Source organism: Protopterus annectens, chromosome 12.part0 (genome assembly GCF_019279795.1).
Source record: "Protopterus annectens isolate FY-2018-M chromosome 12.part0, PAN1.0, whole genome shotgun sequence".
In the NCBI taxonomy this organism is placed as follows: Eukaryota; Metazoa; Chordata; order Ceratodontiformes; family Protopteridae; genus Protopterus; species Protopterus annectens.
The window spans coordinates 971,921,288-971,943,636 of NC_056746.1; the positions used below are offsets into that span (position 1 = coordinate 971,921,288).

Genomic DNA, 22,349 nt, shown 5'->3' on the forward strand with positions numbered 1-22,349 from the left:
TGTCTGTTCACTTTCTCAGTAACAGGCTTTCTTTGCTGCTACCCATTTTTGGTGAATGTCTGTACATTCTTGCCCCAAGGAATATCTGTTTTTCTTTCTTCCTTATTCTCTCATAGATTTTAAAATTTTAAATTTTTCAAACCTCTTCTGCAACATTAATAGAATACTTAAAAGAGTCAGCAATGGCAGCTAGCCTAGTACTTACCAATGAACCTGTGAACCTAAATGGAGGAAAATCTCTTCCTATTGCAATAGTATACCCTGTATCGGAAACCATAGCCACAGGTGGTAGCATGTTTCCAAAAATGGTTTGTATGTCAGCATAACCCACATTTAAACTTTAAATGTGATTCCTCAATACCCCATTTACATTTGTCAGTGTTAGTAGGATATTTTGTATGCAAAAAAGGTGTCTTCTTTTCCTGGGCCAAACAGACCACTTATAATACTCTTCATTTTCTATTCAGTTATCCTAAGTGGAGACATAGCAGTACATGCATTGTTATTTGCCACATGTTGTTTAATAAACAGTCTTAGTATAACCTTCTTATTGTTATTCTATTTAATGAGAACATATTTAGTATAAGTATTTAGTCCATTCATAGCTACCTAGACATTTTCATGTTAATCTCAAAAAAATTTAGTTTACCAAGTATCATATTGCCAACCACTGTAACACAGGACATCTACTCACTTTTTATAGACAGGCTTGTACAGCTCCCTGGTTCACATGTGCCAAAACAAAGCTTTTAAGATTATGTTTAACATTTGTTTTTAACATGTAGTTTGTCCATTGAGAAACAAACTTTTTCTCACTCTTCTGTGTTGCAGATTTTACAGTCCCCAAACATCTGTACCTCTGTCCAATGATTCATCATATTTCACTTTAAGGGTAGAAGGAGATCATTGCTCCATTAATTCCCAACAGCAGGGCTACAGGTTTCTATCTTAGCTTTGGAGACGTTGCAGTCACTTGGCACTGATACATTCTCTCAGGACTAAACATATTAACATCTGCACCATAGGTTCATAGGTTCATAGGTAGGTACTAGGCTATTTGCCCGAGGGCATTTATAAGCCTAGCCAGAGTGTGTCGGCTTTCACCGCCCCATTGATTAATTAACTGATCCTCTGTCAAGCAGAGCCAATGAAGTGATCCCAGGGGTGTATTTTCTGTTACCCATCCACTCGTCAAGGTTTCTCATGAAGAGTGTTAGTGAGGGGCTCTGCCTGATGTTATTTGGAATTTTGTTCCAAAGCATGGGGAGTCTCTGTGACAGGAATCTATCCCTCCAGCATGTTCTATTTATTGTTGTTGTGAGGTTTAGCTCACTAGAGCAAGTGGCTCGCAGTGACTTGGATTTCTTTAGGTGGAGCATGTCCATCAATTCTGAGTTGGACATGGCTTTGTAAGTCAGGCAGAGATCACCTCTGAGTAAGCGATATGCCACTGAGTACAGCTGGTGTTTTTTCAGTTGGGTTGCATAGGACATATGTTTGAGACCAGTAATCCTCTTAGTGAGGTACTTTTGTGGTCTTTCCAGCTGTTGGAAGTGTCTTGTGAGGTACATCCCAAATGGGGCATTGTACTCTATGATGGGCCTAATGAGTGACGAGTAGAGGGGCACTATAACCTCTTTATTTCAAGATGCGAACCCTTTAGTAATTAGATGGGCCACATAGAAGGATTTCCTAACTACTTTGGCAATATGATTGTCAAAGGAGAGATTACTATCTACCTGGGTCCCCAGATCTCTTATCACCCCTTCTGTATTAAGGGGGCTGCCACCTATGTGGTAATTCGTGGGTGTTTTGTTCTTCCCAAATGGGATGGCTATGCATTTTTTGGCATTTAGGTTGAGGCCGTGACTTTGACACCAGGTGTCCTTCTCAGTAAGGCCCTTTTGGAGGATGTCCATGTCAGCCGGAGAGTGAATTATGGCTCCCAGTTTTCAGTCATCGGTGAACTTGGTTAGCCATAGTCCTCCTGTGTTTGCCTGTACTTCTGAGAAGTATATGCCGAACAGTAGGGGTCCCAGGACCGAGCCTAGCAGGACACCATTTGTGACTGGTTTAGAGTCGGACCTGGAGCCCGCTATACTTACCGTGTGAGTTCTGTCTGTAAGCCAGTTGGCAACCCATCTTGTGACGTAGGGGTTTATGTTCAGACTGGTGAGATTTTCTGTAATACCCAAGTGGGGAATGGTGTCAAAAGCCTTGGTGAGGTCAAGGTAGGCTGTGTGAACCACCTTTCCCTCATCTATGGCCTTGGTGACTGTCTCGAAGAAGTCAACCAGGTTTAGTAGGCATGATCTGCCCTTAACAAAGCCGAACTGGGTTGGGTCAAGTGTTTGGAGGTTCCCAATTTCTTTGTTAATGAGTTCCATGAAGATGCGCTCCATAGCCTTGTAGACTAGGCTAGTCAGGCTTATGGGGTGATAGTTACCAGGGTCAGTTGTGGCCCCTCCTTTGTGGAGAGGAATAACCATTGCTGTGTGCCATTCTATGGGCATGTAGCCTGTGGAGAGGCTGAGGTTGAACAGCGTGTTTAGGTGGGGGGGTTAGTTTGTTCTGTAGTTCATGTAAGACACAGCCTGGGACACCATCTGATCCCATTGATGCTGTGTTTTTTGGCTTTTGAAAGGGCTGTTTTCACCTGTGTGTCTGTGATTTTTGGGACACTACACTTTTCCGGTATTGTTGTGGGCCCTTTTGGAGGTGAGATGGGAGGGTGAAGTTTGCACTGAATCTGTCTGCCAGGATGTTGGCAATATCAGTAGTTTCAGTATATTTTGTGCTATTTTGCACTAGTTCAGTGCATATCTGCGAGTTGCCACTTAGATTCTTAACACAGCTAAAGAAGGCTTTGTGGTTATCTTTTGAATCCTTGGCTATTTTTCTTTCGAAGTTAGCCTTGGGTGATTTCATGAGGGACCTCAGTTTCTTACTGATACTGATCAGGGAAGTCTTTCCTTCTTGGGATGTGCTTTTTTTTCTGAACTAGTTTCCTCCTTCTATTGTATAGCCTGTTTATTGCAGGGGTCAACCAAACTGGTTTCCTTCTCTTAGAGGAGTGAGTCTTGGTTTTGCTAGGGATGGCACGATCCATGCATCCTTGTAGGTGCCCATAGAGTGCAGTTATAAAGATTTCTGCATCTTGGGCAGCGTTATCCTTTAGCATGGGGGCTGTGAAACTTACCACCTCTGTCTTAAGTAAGGTGAAGTTTGCTTTAGAAAAGTTTTTTACTGTGGTTTCCTTAGTTGGGGGTGGTGGTGGAGTGTGGACATCCAGAGTGATTAGTTTATGGTCTGATCTAACCAGTGACGGGTTGACCTATGGTGTGGAACACCTGTCGCCCATGTTGGTGATGACCAAATCCAATATGTTTTCACCTCTGGCATGGGGAGTTTACCAGCTGATACAGGGCATTTGAGTTGATGAATTCCAGGAAGCGCTGGGTCTGGGAATTTGTACTCGAGTAGTTTTCCCAGTGAATGGTAGGATAATTGAAATCGCCCAATATCAGGGTGTTTGGTAGGACCTTCATGTTTTTCACTGTCACCAGAAAGGTGGATTGGTGGTCCTGGGTCATGGAGGGTAATCTGTAGCAGGCCACAATTTGCATTGTAGATTTGCCCGATGTGAGTTGCACATGAATGATCTCAGAGGTATCATGCTGCGCCACTAAACTAGAGGTGTAGATATCCTTGATGAATATGGATACACCCCCTCCTTTTGTTTTTCGGTCCGTGTTCTGTGGCCAAAAAGTGTGGTATGAGTTGTAGCCTGGTAGTGCTGCGGTGCTGTCTGGAGCCTTGAACCAGGTTTCAGTTATTGCACAGATGTCAACGTTCTCCATATTGAGGAGTGCTTCGAGTGCGTGCATTTTGAGATTTTAAACTCCTGGTATTGAGTAGCATAGCCCTCAGTTTTTTGTTAATTGTGCTGTTTACAGAGGTGGGTTTGACTTTTGAGCCTTGCCTAAAAAAAGGCACTATGGTGGCAGCAAGAGCCTTGGACAGTATTCAAAAGCCTAGGGGTGACAGGTGCAAGCCGTCTCTTGTGAAGCAATGCAGCTTGTCGAGTATGTCGTCCCAGGCTGACAGACACTGGATCCACTTTGAATGACAACAGAAGCTTAGCCAATTGTTGAAATTTATCATTTTTTCTTTATACTGAAGTATTATTCTTGGTGAGGGCAGGATGCTACTCAGGGTCATACCAGCCTGGGCTACATGATCAGAGAGCTCTTCCATGTCTCTTTTCATGTAGTCCAGGGAGGTACATCTCAGGTCATTCACACCAACATGAACAATAACAGAGTCATATTTGTACTTGTTCTGGAGTGACCTGAGTGCTTGTGTTATGTGGCAGATTCTGGCTCCCGACAGGCAGCTAACAGTAACCTATTACTTGTTCAGCATAGTGAGTGGGACGTCAGTGTGCCTGACTCTAGAGTCACCTATTACTAGTGTGTTAGGTATGTTATTTCGCCTTAAGGGCTGTGATTGTGCAGCACACTGATTTTGTGTTTTATGTGTTGCCTGGTTTGTGACGGGAAGTGCAGGTTTTTTGGGTGTCTGCTTTGGAGGTCTCTGATGCTTTTGCAGGTTTTTCTTTAGAGCCTCCGAGTATGATTTTGTGTATTTTTGTGTACTTTTTGCCAGTGTTGTTTTAGTAGGTCTGTGTGCAGCTGGAGTTGTGGTGCAAATGTTAACCTTCTCCTCTTGACTGTCTGTTCCAGTCTTAGGTGGAGACAGCTTAGCTTCCAGTTTGGCTGTATAATTGCATCTCGCGCATATGTTAGTGTTTTGTGGTAGGAGGAGAGGGTTGTCTGTGTACATGAGGCAGTTGTAACATTGCCTCAGGATACCCAGATTCACCATCTGGACTGGAGAGTGCACCTGAAGTTGCCCTTTGGTTATGCCTGAATAGTAGGGTGAGCTGCTTAGTCGCTTGGTTGGTGAGGGGTGAATAAAGAGCCTTGCCCTGCTGGGCAATCAGTGTCAGGATATATTAGTGCTTGCTATCAGGTCTGAGCAAGTGCTGGCCTGTAAGATGCTTTTTGAGTGCTTAGGTTGAGAGTTAGACTAGTTTCATGGGAAAAACTGAAGAGGAGACTTAGTGGAACCGGGAATAATTTAACCGTAGCTAACCGGCACTGCCCGGTGCGCAAAACTGTGCAAACACGGTTTTTATAGTAGGGAAATGAAAGAGATAGAAATTAGCCCAAAATGGCCAATACACTACTAACTTCTGGGCTGGAACCACTCCTCCAGGGACAGATAGGTTGCTCAAAGCTCCCCTCTTTCACAGGTGAACAGAGAAACTTCCTTCTATCCAAGTAAAGTATGGGCAACTCAGAAACTAGTATCACAGCCCTTAATTCTGCACTAGCCTGAAAAGTGGACTATAATAGCTTAGAAAGGCAGGAAACAAGGATTTTTTTTTTTTTTTTTTTTTATTTAAAAGATAAGGCAAAAACAGTAAAAAATACACTTAAAACAGCTTTAAATGACTACAAACGATCAGAAATGGCTATCGTACTTCAGTGTATAGCTTACAACAGTTTAACAAATTATTTAAACAAAAAACAACTTTTTAAAAGTGCAGGCAGTCAGATAAGTACAATATGTGAGAAAACAAGCTTTTAAATCACAATAAATGCTGAAAAATCTGTGTTTAGGTGGAAAACAGTTAAGTACAGCAAGAAAGTACCGAAAACTGATACTTAATCACTCCAAAGTCTCTCTCCTAAGCTAGAAGGCTTGTATCAGTTTAAGGCTTTCTAGTGCTACCAGTAGGTTAGTTACAGGAAAGATGGGAAACAAGCTCAGATGTGATCTTTTAAACCAGAAAGTTGAAAGAGACGGACCAACTGTCCAAATGGTCAATAAACTACAATTTCTGGGCCTCTGTAAAAAGTAAAAAGTACTCTGTTAAGAGACAGCCACAACTTCAGATGAGTTAATATTCAGTGAAAAACACAAATAAATAAATTAAATACAATACTATATGCAAAAGAGCAGATAAGTGTACTTAAATTCACTTATACGTCCAGCTGATTTCAGGTAGATGTACAAAACCAATAATGTAAGATCCAAAAAACCACTGGGAGTAGGACATACACAAAACTCAGGTTTGTTCCTCAAACTAAAATGCTAGCCAACTTTGCTTTGCAATCCCAAAATAAAGCTATCAGTACCCACATAACAATGTCCAGTCCAAATAGATCTTCCTAGGTGCAAACTGTCTTATAACCAACAAGAAAGTCTTAGGCTGCAGGTATCATCTAGGCCCAACACTCAGCTCCCAGCTCAGCTGATTCCACAGGTTTATTAAAAGGCTGTAGGCCTGTCCAACTTTTAGCTGCACAACAGCTACTTCCACAAAGTATAAATCCACAAGTTAGACTACAGATTAGCACCAACTGGGACCTTTCCTGCTGCATGCTTCTAGGTCTTCCATTCAGATGCTCTTTCAGTTAGGAACTAAATTTCCTGAATTTAGTCTTCCTGACAAATCTCTTCTATCCACTAGTAACCAGCAATTAAGACCTTGTGATTTGGCTAGTTGCTATGAGAATATTCCCATCCACCATCACAGATGCTTATTTATAGTCTTGTATGCTGTCTGTTGGCAAACTTAGGGTTTTAGGTGTCAGGCATGTGGCACATTGGGCTCCCTCCACTGGGACGGATGAGCTGGTATTAGTCATTCAATTCAAACCTCTCCAGCTGGCTACATTAGTACCTGGGTCATTAATTGATCCTGGGTCACCTGGGTTGCAGTCAGGGTGGTATCCCTCTATCCAATGGAGCTAGCTAATAATATCCATGTTTGAAAAGGAAAGATGTTAATACATATCAAAGGCAAAGTCATTTTAAGACAGCAGTTTCCCACTAAAAGATCATTTGGAATTGTTCATGCATACCTCTCAACTGTACTGATTTTCGCAGAATATAGAGATTTTTGCCTCATATTTTTGGTCCATTTTTCATAAAATTGTGGCTTTTGGGTTAATTAATGTCAAATCACTAAAGATTGAAGTTAGAAAATAATGACAGAAATTTGAGTTTAAGACTTCATACCCTGCAGCAAAATTGTGCTAATGCAAAACCTGTTATTCTATCAGGGCAAGGCAATATTCAAAAAGAATCCATATTTTTCAGCCTTTGTCCCATTTTTATTTATGACTTTGTCCAGATTTCTTGTTCTAAGAGGTTGAGAGGTATGGCTCATGGACATACTCTGCAGAACTAAGTGGACTGACTAATAAATGAGCAAATTTCCATGGGAAATGACATAGAAAATTATTAATAGCCCACTGCAAAATATATCACTGAAGGTTTTCATTATTTCATTACACAGCTGTGGTGGTAGATATAAGTAAAGACAAATCCATTTTTATATTCAGTAAAATGGTAACAAGTGTGAGTATCATGATTTGCGTATCAGTTACCTTCATCTGGAAGACTGCACGTCTATTAGCCTGATTCAGACAACAAGAGTCGTATGTGAGTATGACCCTTTCTCTTTTTTTAACAATGTCACTGCAGAAACAAATACTGACCTGTAGAAGTAAATGAGCTATACAGATTTCTGAAAGTCATTTCAAAATATACTGCATACATTTAAAATGCATTTTGTTTATTTGCTAACATAAAATTCTGTACAGTCAAGCAGCTACACAGTTTAAATCTATCTGCAACAGTAAACAATTTGGAAGCTGAAGAAAAACTTCAGGTGGCTCTTGATTTCATCCATTGTTGCTCAAGGCAAAACTAGTAACACATAAAAAGTTCCAGACTAAAACCTATGCATATGATAATTAAGAATAAATTGAGATAAAATGGGAAATAAATGTTTAAAATCAACATTCTGGAAAAAGTGCTTGTCACATAGAGCATACCTCTCAACTTCCTAACACAAGAAATCTGGACAAAACCTTAAATAATGGGGGGAACAAAGACCCAAAAATAGGGACAGATTTTTAAATATTGCTCTTATAAACTTAGAATGTTGTTAGAATAACAGGATTTGTTTTAGCTTGCATTTTTCTGAAGGATATGAAGTTTGAAACTCAGATTTATACTGCAAACTCTCAGTTAATCAGAACTCAAACAACCGGCACTTTCAAGCAACTGGAAAATAAATCAAAGAAATACAGTACAGTATTTCATCTGTTGCACTTTCTGCCCCCCCCCCCCCCCACAGAAGTATACTGTATGTTCTTAGAGTTTTATAGTTCTAAAAAGGAAGTTAGAAATAAATTCCCTCTCTCCCCAACAGTGTTTATGGTATGGTATGGTATAGTATAGGGTACAGTATTACTCAGGCCTATTTTTAATAGTAACTCTCAAGCAACCAGCAGCTATAGTTATCCGGCATCTACCAAACCCCATGGGTGCCGGTTAACTGAGAGTTTACTGTATCATTATTTAGTGAGTTTCATCCTCTGTAGTTTTCCAAAAAAAACCACCAATTTTAAGAGGAGCATACCAAAAATGTAAGGCAAAAATCTGGACATTCTGCAGAAATCAGGGCAGTTGAGAAGTATTGTTCTGAGGAATAAAGCCCTCACTTTGGCCCAGGCAACCTGAATTTAATTAGTGACTTGGGAACTTGATGTCACAGACAGAGGAGGATGAGTAAGCCCATCGTGCGGGTACGCTCGCGTGTGTGTGTGTGTGTGTGTGTGTGTGTGTGTGTGTGTGTGTGTGTGTGTGTTAGAGGGAATCCCTTGGAGGAGTAGTGACATTGCAAAAGAGGTATCTTGGTGGCAGGCATTTGGTGCAGCAAGCCACAGTGGTGATGGTTGCCTTCAATAACAAGTGAACAGGACCATACACTTGCAAGGGGAAAGGAGTAGTGGGGCCCTGTAATGATGCAAGTAACTTGCCCACACCATAGGAATGGGGTTAGAACTATAGAAAAGTTTCTGGAATGCCTGTGAGGACAGAAACAACCCTCATGGCTGCCTGTATGAGGCTTCCTCCAAACAGCTCTCACACTCGATGGTACTGTGGTATGGTCTGTCATACGGAGGAATAAATAGTCCGTATCTGACTGGGGATAGCTTGATGGTTAGTAGGCATGGGACAAAAAATGACCTAGAAAGAAATAAATGATGAAAAAGACATTACTAACTCATTCCCTCCAGTAGAGCTCTGGAAGTCTGCTCTATAACTTCCAAAGGGCAGAGCCTAATGTCCTCACACTTCAAACAAATGTTCATATCTCTGGAACCATAGAGGTTATTAAAAAAGTGTAAATGTCACACTCTTCAGTAGAAGCTATTTTTATGATGGTAGTATTATTTAGGTTTGAGGTCTTAAAATGGATTTTATAAGTCAAAGTAAACAGAATAACTATTAAGTGTGTAATATTTTATAAATAACTTGGAAATAGCTCAGCAAACACTCAAGTTACACACATACTGTCAGTAAACTTTTGTTCACCCAACTTTTGTATGATGCTAAGCAGTCTGTGTTACTTGGTTTTTGAGACAGAGAAACAGGAAATTTTTGACAATATAAATTAACATTATATATAACAATTAATATAGCTTTACCTGCACTAGACAGGTCGAATAACAATACACTTGTGCTTGCCATTGTGTTGGTTTGTAATTTTTAATGTAAATATGAACAAACAGTATTTGATGCCTAGAGGCGTTAGTAGGATGTAACTGCAGAAACACCTGGAGGCATCATCCAGATGTAATGAGCTAAATGTGATGACTTTGTTTAAGAAAGTCAATGAGTATGTAGCTAGCTCTAGAATTTAACATGTATGTGTCTTTGTATAGACCAGTCCCTGAATTAAGCACGGTTTTCTGGTCTCATTATAGATACCAGGATATTAGGCTGCTTGAACATATTGAGCTGATTGATGACTGATGAGTAAATTGCTTGTTCTGAGTGATTTAATGTGTTGAAGCTACCTTAATATTCCTAGGGGTAGAAGTTCACTGCCAAATGTTTATTTTCTCAGCAGACTGAAGGTAACAACTTCTGATTGACAAAAAAGAGATCGACATCAGACAATTGATCAAATGCAGTCGAACGCCCAACTCAATGACTGTTAAAAGGTATTGCCAAGAGAACACTGAGAAATAACATAAATAAGCGGAAAAGCAGCAGGAAGTAAGACTATAACAACCCATCAACACTGAACAAACCAGCAGCACAGAGTCCCTTTATCTCTCCAACCCACTGTAGACTACCAGACCTGCAGCAGCAATTCCAGCAGTACAAATTTGCAGTACCAAATTAAAGTCCAGCAAAACAAAGTATGAAATTTAAAGTGCAGAGACTGAGATCATAGTATCAAATGGTTCCACCACTCCAAAATTAAACAAGAAACAAAGAAAAAAAAACTGAAATAGAGCTGTAAGGAATCCAAACCAGAAACCACTGATGACAACTTTTATAGCTTGTACTGAAACCACTGTACCAACAGACAGCTTGCTGGCAGTAGCTGCAAAGGTTTTCCTTCCCAGTGCTAATACATATGCTCTCTGGTGCCACCTTGTCATCTTTCAGGATTTTATACTATACTGTTGATGTTCTCTCTTTCCCAGTGCTAATACACATGCTGTCTGGTGCCACCTTGTCGTCTTTCAGGATTTTATACTATACTGTTGATGTTCTCTCCTTCCCAGCGCTAATACACATGCTCTCTGGTGCCACCTTATCGTCTTTCAGGATTTTATACTATACTGTCGATGTTCTCTAAACAATATTTTTAATGGTCAATGAGTAGGACGTTGGACTGCAATTGAGTGAGTATATGATATTTGACATCCTAGAGCTTGTTTGTAAGTTCAGAAGCCCGGAATGAACTGCTGTGTTTTTTTACCAAGATAGCATTTTGCTGAAAGGGGTATTTACTAAAGTTAGGATTGCTGAATGTGAATTTAGTTTGGGGAAGTGCTTTGGGCAAGTGTGTGTGTGTGTGTGTGTGTGTGTGTGTGTGTGTGTGTATGTGCGCGCACATACGTGTGTTAAAGCTGAAACTTTAGTTACACCAAGAGTTTCAACATTATGAGTGTGTATGCAAGTGTTTGCAGGTTAAGGTTAGAGTAAGGGATAAGTAAGGGAATATGCTTAGTTTTGTGCATGTGTATGTGCTGGTGTGTGTATACAGTGTGTGCAAAGCCCTCTCGCTCATCTTTCCCATTGGGTGCTAACCCTAATCCTATCTCAGCCCATCCCTAACCCTGCACATTACCTTCTGATAACAAAAGGATACTGCTTGTTCTTCTTTTGTGATTAGTTCAGTGTAGGGTGTGGGTGATTTAAATTGTGTTTGGAATTTTGTTTTTCGTACAAGGGAAGTTTTGGTAAGTATTGTTCAGATTTTAGCCATTTGGGAAGTTGTGCCTCAGGATTAGTGACTATAATTTATGACAGAATTGTGCTTTTTAAGATTTTTAAAGATTTTTTTTTTAGTATGTGAATAAAAATAACACAGTTACAATATGAAATAACTTGAGACATTCTGCTTTATCTTTATCTAACACTTTTCAAATGAGATATACAAATATGGTTATGAGTAATGTCTGCAACCCTATACCTATGCATGTGAAAAATAATACACCTGGGATGTATTTGAACTAAATGTACAAAGCCACTTAAATGGTTTAATTATTTCATTAGAAACAGACTTTTGATAAGGACATAATGCCTGCTACAGAAATGTGATATCTGCATTATATTCTTCTAATTAGTATTTTTTATTTTCTACAAGGACACTTAGCCAATGCAGCCTCAGAACTGATGAAGCTAGACTGTGAAGAACCTCAGTTGACAGAACCATACCTCTCAAAGCAGAAAAAACTTATGGTAATAAGTATTTGTTATATTTGTTTTTTTTTTGGTTTTCATTTTAATAGACTGGGAAATATTGCAGACTGAATGAATTATAATTTCTGTCTGCCAAACAAGTCTGGATCTATTTTTTTTAATAATGGAAGCTCCATATAAGTAACCAGAAAAGACAGACATGATCACACCTTATGTTACATGCATTATGATTAAGGTAGTGCTAGTTAACTAAGAAAGAAAGAAAACTGAAAGCAATACCAATAAAGCAGGGACAGTAGCTGATTGAATACATAAGGATTCTGTAATACAGTCTTAAGGAAAGGATATTACAATGTTGGTCTAAAAAAATCAAACTGTCATTGAAAAGGACTATTTGTAAATTATTGCTGTTTGTAGAGTACAGCATGCTCTGCATTTACAGTATAACTTCCAGAGAAGGAACACTTCCTAATTAGAGACATTGACAATCATCATAACTTTGCACCAGGAAACATTTATTAATTACATTTGGTAAGCTTTTCCACTGTGACTTGTAGGGGGCAGTGCTGCAAGAGAGTCAGTGAGAGGATGCAATGGCTGACTATTTAAATGAGTTGTTAATGTCGCTGTAAGGTTAGATGCAGAGGCAGTCCTTTTTAAAGGAGCGAAGGTTCTGCTTTGGGATTAGTTGTTGCTAAAAGCATAGGTTGATGAAGGCAGATGGGAGACGCCACCTGTAAAAACTGGGTATACTGTAAGCAAATTGAGACAGGTAGCTATGCATTAAGCAGAAAGGAAGATGCAAGGTCATCAGTTCAATAGATAAGCTAACTGTGTTACTCTTCTGCTTGTGATAAGGGAAGGAAATTGGAAAGGGGCACCGTAATTACACGACGAACAATTAACTGGGCCACACCCTTCTCAAAACATCACTCAAAAAGAGAAGATTGCTCTCTGCAAGTGAGGAATAAGGAGGTACCTACAAAGGGAAAATTGAAGTAGCTTTGGTCCTTGTTCATAAGTGCAGGTAAAAGGGATTAGGAGACTGACAAGCTGAGGGGGAAAGCAGCAGTAATGTTGCAGGGGGTTCTGCTGTATTGTCGTAGTAAACACGGAGACTGTTACTCGGTGTTTAAGTACTAGCATAAGTTATAAAAATGTGGGTATTATCATTTAACTTCATTTTTTCAGTATGTTAGCTCATAAACAGCATTATAAAAGCCAACTGCATGGAGTTAATAATTTAACTTCTGATTATACAATGAAGGAAAATAATACCAATATTTTAATAAAAAGATTTGGTTTAAGAGGGTATCCTACTAAAGTTATTTCTAAAACTACAGGTGGTATCTATTCTGGTAGCCATGAAAAGAAATCACATGATGAAATGGCTCCTGATTTCAAATTTGCTATGCCTGGGGTATTCAGTCTGGATTCCAATGGTATAAAGAATGTGCTTATAAACATTGGTCCATTTTGACAGCTGATCCTGTTTTAGACAAAAGAGATGGTAATCTCTATGTTTTCATTAATGAGAAATAAAGCTTAAGGAGCTTTTTGAAATAGATGCTTCCAAAGTAATTACCACTTTAGGCACTCTTTCTTCTGATACTAGAAAGTTTGGTTCTTTTACATCTTATGATTGCATTTGGTGCAGGTATATATCCAAATTTTCTGCATTTTATTGTGTTAATACCAGTAGAAGGTTAAGGGCACCAGGATGTTTTAATTAATTTAATTATAATTCTACATTTATTTATTCTACTTCACGTTTATCCTGTAACTCAGTTTATATTAGTAAACACAAGCATAGATTAAACAATAAAATTCATGAGATTTAAGAATAATGAGTGTAAATAGTAGTGCCCATTATAAACATTCAACAGAATGTAAAACCTTTAAGAGATGTTTATTTTAGATGTTAGAATGGGTGGGTGACAGAAGTATGGGGGATGACAGAGAAGTGAAACTTGAGAATGCAGAAATACATTGGCAGTTATTATTAGATGCATGCATTCCAACTGGTTTGAATTTTAGAGTCAGTTTTAAATGTCATTTGAAAGACAATCTCAATAGTTTTACATGAATATGTGTCTTAACAATTATGCCACACAAAATTAGATGACACAAGTAAGTTATATAACAGCAGTGTTTTGCATTTGTATTGTTGTTTGATGAGGTCATTCCTTTTCCTTTTACAGGGTAGTAGTGGTATTGGTGGTAATATTTAAAATATCTAATTCACCCACCCGTGGTATATCAGTGGTTCAAGCTGTTATAGCATTCCACCCATCTGGCAACATAATACACATCTTTTTGCAAATGTCTGGGATATATAAGGGTATGATTCTCTTTGTAAAGGTTCTGACATAATAGGTGATTACTTACATAAAATTAAACCTGCTAAAATCTGTAAATATCATCAAGAAAAATATATGGGGAAAAAATCATTGAAGTAATTATTGCCTCAGTTTTGAAGTAAAAAATCTTAAAATGTACCAAGCCCTCATATATATATATATATATATATATATATATATATATATATATATATATATACTTTTACAAATATTTTTAACAAGATTTGTGAAGTTCTACTGGAAGTATTTAACTTTATAACTCAGGAGGAACAAGAATAAAGCATTTTGATTGGTATAATACCAGACGTATGCACAAGTCTGCTTTAAATTAAACATGTAAGTAGATTAAATATTAATCTGCCCCGGGATTCATGAAGCTTGGCGCAAGGCCGGTGTTAGGCTTGCGCCGACCGTGTGGTGTGAAGATGGCGCAGTAGTGCCAAATGCATATTAATGAAGGCGTGCTGCCGCCACAGCCACGTGCATAGGAAAGGAACGCGAGTGCATAGGGCATGTCGAAGTGCCGCACGGAGGCGTGGAAATGTCAGCTCTTGATGTGCAACCTAAAATGATTGTATATAACAATTTGCAAGCAATAGTAATCACATCTGTCAGTGTCCGTGGATACTGAAACGTATGCAAAGCATGCAAGACAGTTCCTGCGAACACAAAATGAAGAAGCAAACACAAATGCATGGTAGGGAATAACGGGTCCCTATCCCTCGAACAAATGACATTGAAAACCGTGTGCCCGTAGTCCAACGCAGTGTAGATAGTTATACCAAGTGGAAGTGAAACGCATCATATGTTAGCGCGCCGCCAATAGGTACGTCCAGCCTAATGGTCAGGGTCACCAGCTGACCCATATTGTGAGGGAGAGTACACAGCTGGGCAGATGTGTCCATAACAAAAAACACGATAAATGTAAATATCTAGCGACCGTATGACCGAATTATATCCCACAACGCATGTAATAGTCACATACAATAGGTATGTCTGTATTTAACATACCATATGTGACAGGAAATAGAATAAGCATGTAAACGAAACAGAAGGAGCATATAAACTGCTACAACAATAAGGCAACATGTAGGCGGAAAGGAACAGTATTATCAGTAGCACTGACTGTGGGTACGTGTTGTCCAGTACAATTGGATATGTGTCTGGAATATATCCCATCCTGGACATAGGAAAAGGTGGCATCCTACCAATGATTAGAACCGTCGGCCAAAATCCGCACATCTGAGGTCCAAGCTGTACTTATCAGGATATGTCACAGTTGAACGGGTATTACCCGGGTATACCAACCATGTCATGAAAGTTAAGTATGGGCGTGTACCTATGTGCATGAGGTATAGCATGTGGAAGGTCAAACATGGCAGGGTAGTCCACACAACCATACAGGTACCTGACATATGTAGGGTATGCAATGTGTTACCTTGACCGTGTCATGGGCCATCAACCAAAGCAGTGATGGATGGAGTATCAGGAATATGTGTGTGGGGGGATGGGTAATGGTATAATCCTCAAAGGCGAGACTGTGTCGTATGCAGAATAGGTGAACTGGAGGTGTATGAGGGAGCAGCAGGTGAAGCAGAAAGAAACACAAACAACATGTATACACATCTGCAATACAACCAGACAGGCCATACTGTAGAACACAATCCCACAAACATATGAATATTAAAATGTGCGATACAAATGTACAGAAATGTCACCAGCACATACCCATAGATTGGTCCTGATGGAACTGGCCATATCAAATGCAACACACCTGGATGCATAATGGACTACCCAACATCCCCTCCACAACACACAACCCACACCCATACATGAACATCCACCAAATCCAGCCATACTTGGCCTACTAGTTTGGTGCAGCCACATCTACACATAGTGACCACTACGCATATGTAGTAGGTAGTGTCACCCTAGGCAGTTTCAGGATTGCAAACTATGTATCCCTTGCATGTAAAACCCCCATCACATTTTCGTAACGTCAGAAGAATGGTCGGTATTGGTCTTGTTATTATCGGTCTTGTTAAATTTTTGGATATCCCTCATGGGATAAGTAACCTGTGTAAACATTAGAATGGGTATCAAGACACGATGTCCAGTCCTGTAGACATCTGGACACAAGTTGGAATGTGCAGTAGTGGTGCACGAGACAGTCCAGCCCTAGATGGTCATGCAGAACCTACTACCCAGGATCAAACACCTGCCCGTGAAGCACGTGTCCCGACACGAATAAGCGAGAGAATATATTGCACACATTCGCATAGTGGCACATGGAATAAGGGTGATCAAGGCACTGACATAAACAGTATACCCCCTGATCCACTGTGTGAGGGACAATTACTGTGTGGGTAGGTATGACCTGACCAACAATGATACAATGCCAAATGTCCTGTGATTGTAGGAAATAACTATGTACCATACTGCATGTAACAGTTGCCTAAAGCAGTCACGTCAGGACAGAATAAATGTAACTCGTACAAAAAAACAGGCAAACAACTAAAGTGCTAAAGGTATAGGCTGACAGCTAGGAAACTAATGAATGTTCTAAACCTGCACTGACCGTGGCTGTGTTGGCCTAAACAATCTGGTGTCCCTCCCCAGAATATATCCCAACCTGTACATATGACAATGTCAACCCTACCAATGGTCAGAGCATTCACACAATAACTGGCAAGCCTCTTAACCACTCACAAAGTCAGTGACCTTTGGAGGAAAGGTGTTGAATGAGAATGACTACTTACAACAATGAAGAGTAATAGACGCATTTAACTGCAGAAAATTAGTAGTATTATGAATCTGTCTACACGTTCCAAGTTAATAGTACTAATATGGTAGAAGTGTCCGTGATTGTCCCTGAGTTGTCATAGCCTTGTCCCTGTCACTGTAGAAACGAGTCCACGAGTATCACAGAGGTCCATACACATAAGCACACCAACCAACTGTCACATCTGTTGACAGGACTATTGCATACCTGTAGTGAATTTATAACTGATGTCCAGAATAATATTCATTGTATCTATAAATGAATGAAATAATCAAATGGGAAGGGAAACACAAACACGTGGAAACCCCCCCCCCCTGCATTATGTAGTGGAACCACTCCCCACCCTAAATTATGTAGCGCCAACCTAATAATGTGGTCAGAGGTGCCCAAACACCTGCATCTGTAAACACAGGTAGAATGTTAAAATCTGGACTAACTCTGTCCATGTGCTACATCTGATATTTGAACAGCACCAGGGCAGTTGTAGTCACCAGTCTGATGATCCTAAACACAGACCAGCACATGAACACCCTGACAATCAAACATGCGTATGTGCGAGGACTATAAGCATAGGAGTTCTGAATATCCTTGGAGTGAGTAGACATGCAGCATGGGTCCAGAGCAGTAGGAAACAGGGAATATCATAAGTGTAGTACTGCGGTTTTCCCAGCAGGAGAATGGATGCCTGCTGTGTAAGGGAAGTGGTGAGGCGTATGTCAGAGTAGCTATGAACCATGAGTATACATACAAATGAGCCAGAACAGCAATAGTGTAGTGGTTAGAGCATCCACCTAACGTGAAGGCATTCCCGGTTCAAGTACGACTATAGCACATATTAATAGTGTAATGAATGCCTCTGTGCAGTAAAGCCAACATTTATACATGTAAAGGTGACCGCGTTTGCATGGGTCCGTTAACAGGATTCCATCAATCAAAGTGGTACTTTCATAAGGAATACGGCACATGTAATCCCAAAGAAGTGCCAGTAAACATATGTAACTCAGAATAAGTAGATGCAAGTGCACCTGCGCGGGTGTACGCAGCTTTTAGCATAGCAAATGTATGTTGTCTTATACAGCTGTAACTTTTATATATATATATATATATATATATATATATATATATATATATATATATATATATATAGATAGGTGTGTGCATAGATAAATATCCACAGACATAACAGAAATATGCAATTTTATATATATATATATATATATATCAAAACACCACAACAACACGCACAATCAACCCACCAAAAAACCACATAACAAAAACACAAAATCCACAAAATCGACATGCCCGATAGCGAAATAAAACAATAACACACAAAACAAACCTTATACACTTCACACACCACAATCAAAACAAAAAACACATTCCATCCAAAAACCACATACACACACAACACACACCAAAATCCCTGCAAACCCACACTAAACCTCTCACTCACGCTAAATCCACTACCTCTAACTTCACACACCCTCCTCTAACCCTAACCTAACCACTTATCCCCTATCCACAACTCAAACACACTTCACTACAGCACACTTAACACCCTCTCTAACTAACTCTCACTTAACACTACCTTACACAACCACCTTTTTCGCACCTAACGTCCATCTACATACTTTTTTTTAGCCTTTTCCCATCCTCGCCGCGCGGTGCTTTCATCCGTCGGTGGTCTCTTCTTCTGTGATCTCTCTCTTCTGAACATCGGCGTCGGTCTTCTGCACTTTAGCTCTTCTGGCGGCTCCGATTTTGTCTGTCGATGTTCCGGCGTGTCGGTGAAGTCAGGTAGAACCATATATATATATATATATATATATATATATATAAGGAACGCCGAAAGACGAAAGCAAAAATAAGGGTTGTGAAGGGAATCTAGAGTAAGTAAGGAATTATAAAGTGCTCGCAGGGTATGTCAGATAAAGCTGCACAAGTGTGAGTAGAGCACCGCTATTCACACCAGAGGCAGGGTTATACCAGTGGCCATAACATCGTTGAAGTGTTACGTCAACATTGTAAACAGACGGAATGTAGTACATGTTGCGACCACCTACACTTGTAACCTGCAAATGGTTCATAATCCATAACACCAGGAAAGGCACGTATGTGCAAATATGAATGGATGGTGAGCCTGTGACTACACGAGGCAGTACAAAATGCGTGCAGGACCCCAACGCTCTGGAGAGGGCAATGTGTAAAGGTGTGTCATGGCTGCGATAACAGGTGTATAATGGCTGGTATGCGTGGAAACTCAACACGGTTGTGCTGGAGAAACTATGGATATGTGATTATGGACACAGGAGTGCTAGGGTATGTTGCGCCAGTTGCAATGGAGCTGCCCGTGGAGGTCAGCTAGTACGTAGGTGCGATTCCCAGATAGAGCGTCATCTGCGTGGAGACATGCGTGAATGGGCGTATCGTTGTCGGACGTTGTGTGTCAGGGCTGGCAGCCCGGCACGTAAAACCTAAATGCTACCCATGAGCGGAATGGAGTTCTGCTGTGACAACCCCAAACCGTGAAAAGCAGAAAGACACAACTACATGCAGACATCAATATGTTGACGTACAATCTCAGTAACACAAACACTCATTTTATTAACATTAATGATATGAATGTGCACAGAAACAAACACAGTAGCAGGAATAACAGGCTGCACATACGAGTAATAGGTCGAATGACACTATCACATCACACTTATCAGCGGCACCCCAGACATGAAAAACGTGCGACATCTGTCCGCTGTATAACGTGCAGTATACTGATCACAAGTTCACCAGAGTGAAGTGTCGGTGTCATAATGACTAAGGCAATAGTCAGGCAATAGTATGCTGTTGAAGCAAAGATAAAACCCAATACACATGTGTAAGTGTCTATGTCTGGGAAATGTATAGGTTAACGGACACACAGATGTATATATAGATAAAAACATATATATATATATATATATATATATATCTATATATATATATATATATATATATATATATATATATTTATGTACACATATACATTTATACAGATATATATATATACACACACAAAGATATACTACAGATATATATAGATAGATATATATACACAAACAACAGGTATTGATATAGACATATACACACAAAACAAATATGTAATTGTAGATATACACATGTACATAACTAGGTTACTTTACAGCAATTAGGGGAAACATATATACAGCCCGGGCATATGTGACTGGGAGGTCCAATAAATAAACGTTGTACCCCCCACACCACCCAGCTAGGCCGGTCAGTCATACATACAGGCAATAAAAATAATATACTGCTGCTGTCCAAAACACCAGCAGGAAAGTACCAGTGGGAGAGATCTGCAAGGTCTACACTTTAAACATGGATAACAGTGTCCCTTGTGGGACCCCAAAAATTCAGTGTATGTGTCAACCTTGTGTCATCGATGTGAGCAGGATGTAGGTGTACATGGAACAGTAGGTTGTGCAAGTGTGATAATACATGGGTTGACAAAACATACGACATGTGTCCCGAGACGGGGAGAGTGGGCAATGTGTAGGGGTGTGCTCATACCCCAGCTGCACTCACAGTAAGTATATGTCATGAGTGCTGTAGAGGGGTGCCAGGTAGGTGGACCATGGGTATGTAATAATGGGTTTAAGTGTGCAGGTGCTGGTTGGCAAAGATGTAGTAGGCCCGCCCAGTGGAAGTCATTAATATTCCTATGTGGGCATAGCAGACGCCTAACGTCCCAAACCTGAAGAGCACATCTACCGGATATACTGTAAACCATCGGGGGAATACATAGAGACCAAATCAGTGCCGTGTACCCGATTAACATGGACGTCCATAGTTATGAATCAGAATGTAACAAAGTCCAAATAAACACTTCCAGAACTAGTGATATTAGGTGGACAGGTGGCGGAATACAGGTTATGACAGATGACATGTACGAGTCATAAATGGCATGTACCTCGACAAACGTGAATGAATACATATGCTCTGTGACTGTCAGTGTGTCTGGTTAATAGAACCAATCATCTAAAAGTGACCCACAGGGTGTTATGCCGTGTTCCTGATACAGTGTTCATTCTCCCCCATTGGTATGTGAGGTCTGCTAGTGACGTTAAGTGCATAATTTAATGACCACCTCAGGTAGATGATAGCATAATAGATGGTTCCACACACGTATGCCTGTGAGTGACACACCCGTCTGGGCAGTTGTGTCCTGCAAAATGAATGTTATGGCACATGGCCTGTGAGTTCGGGAAAGGAGGCCATATATTGTGTGTAGTGGTGTCAGAAATTAATTTGTTGTATCAGAAACAGCTACATGTAGTAGGAAACAGTATTAGCAATTATAATGCTACAAGAATAAACTTAACGTATGCAAACCGTGGAAGTAGTCATTTCACAACTGGCTGTGGGTATGTGCTGCCTTGACACATGCGATAGCTCTACATATAGGATCTATAGGGCCACCACTATTCTGAATGGCCAAAGTGGGACCTGCTCTGTAGAAGTGTCAGACGTACCAGGGCAGAACATACCTACAGCCATGCATAGTATAGCAATATACATCTACATATAGGATCTATAGGGCCGCCACCAGTCTGAATGGCCAAAGTGGGACCTGCTCTGTAGAAATGTCAAACGTACCAGGGCAGAACATACCTACAGCCATGCATAGTACAGCAATATCCATCTACATATAGGATCTATAGGGCCGCCACCAGTCTGAATGGCCAAAGTGGGACCTGCTCTGTAGAAATGTCAGACGTACCAGGGCAGAACATACCAACAGCCATGCATAGTACAGCAATATACATATCTGCACAAATCAAAGTGTAGTCTAGCAGTTGTAAAGTTGCTTATGCTACTACATATAACACATTGACGTGTCAGGTATACAAGACCTGTAACAAGCAACCACTACAGACACGTAGAATATGAGAATGTCCCCTAATCAGGACAGTTGCAATGGCTAGAGTATCGTCACATGACATATGCCTAATGAGGGACTGTCCCATGCAAAGTGGGAAAGGTGTTACTCCTACAGTCTCCCGTCGTGCAATCTGAAAGGTGGGAAATGTGCAGTAGGTATGCGGAAGCATGACTCGCCGGACAGCTGCGTTAACAAAATCATATTCACATGTCAACATTGCAGAGTATCGATTCCCATGTATCAGGTAGATGGGAGCAGATCGTATGAGGAACACGCATATAATATGATTACGTCACTGGACAGGCCGCCGAGTTCGTACAGCCGAACGCCTGCCATCGCCAAATGGTTAGACATACCCGATACTGTAGTCATGTAGTCCGATGTAATACGCATCACAAGGGATCGCACACACCCAGCGTGAGTGACAAATGTAAGCAGAAATGTTGGTGAGCGAGCGGCT

The 22,349-nt window shown here is 40.4% G+C and overlaps 1 protein-coding gene across 2 annotated transcripts in view; it reads left to right on the top strand.

Annotated features, from left to right (window-relative positions):
- GDAP1L1 (ganglioside induced differentiation associated protein 1 like 1) overlaps positions 1–22,349 on the top strand; it is a 494,626-nt gene that overhangs the window by 380,673 nt on the left and 91,604 nt on the right. For both annotated transcript variants that reach the window (XM_044089994.1, XM_044089993.1), the window contains one exon: positions 11,756–11,850. In XM_044089994.1, coding sequence (XP_043945929.1) covers positions 11,756–11,850 — 95 coding nt within the window. The remainder of the gene's footprint in view (positions 1–11,755; positions 11,851–22,349) is intronic.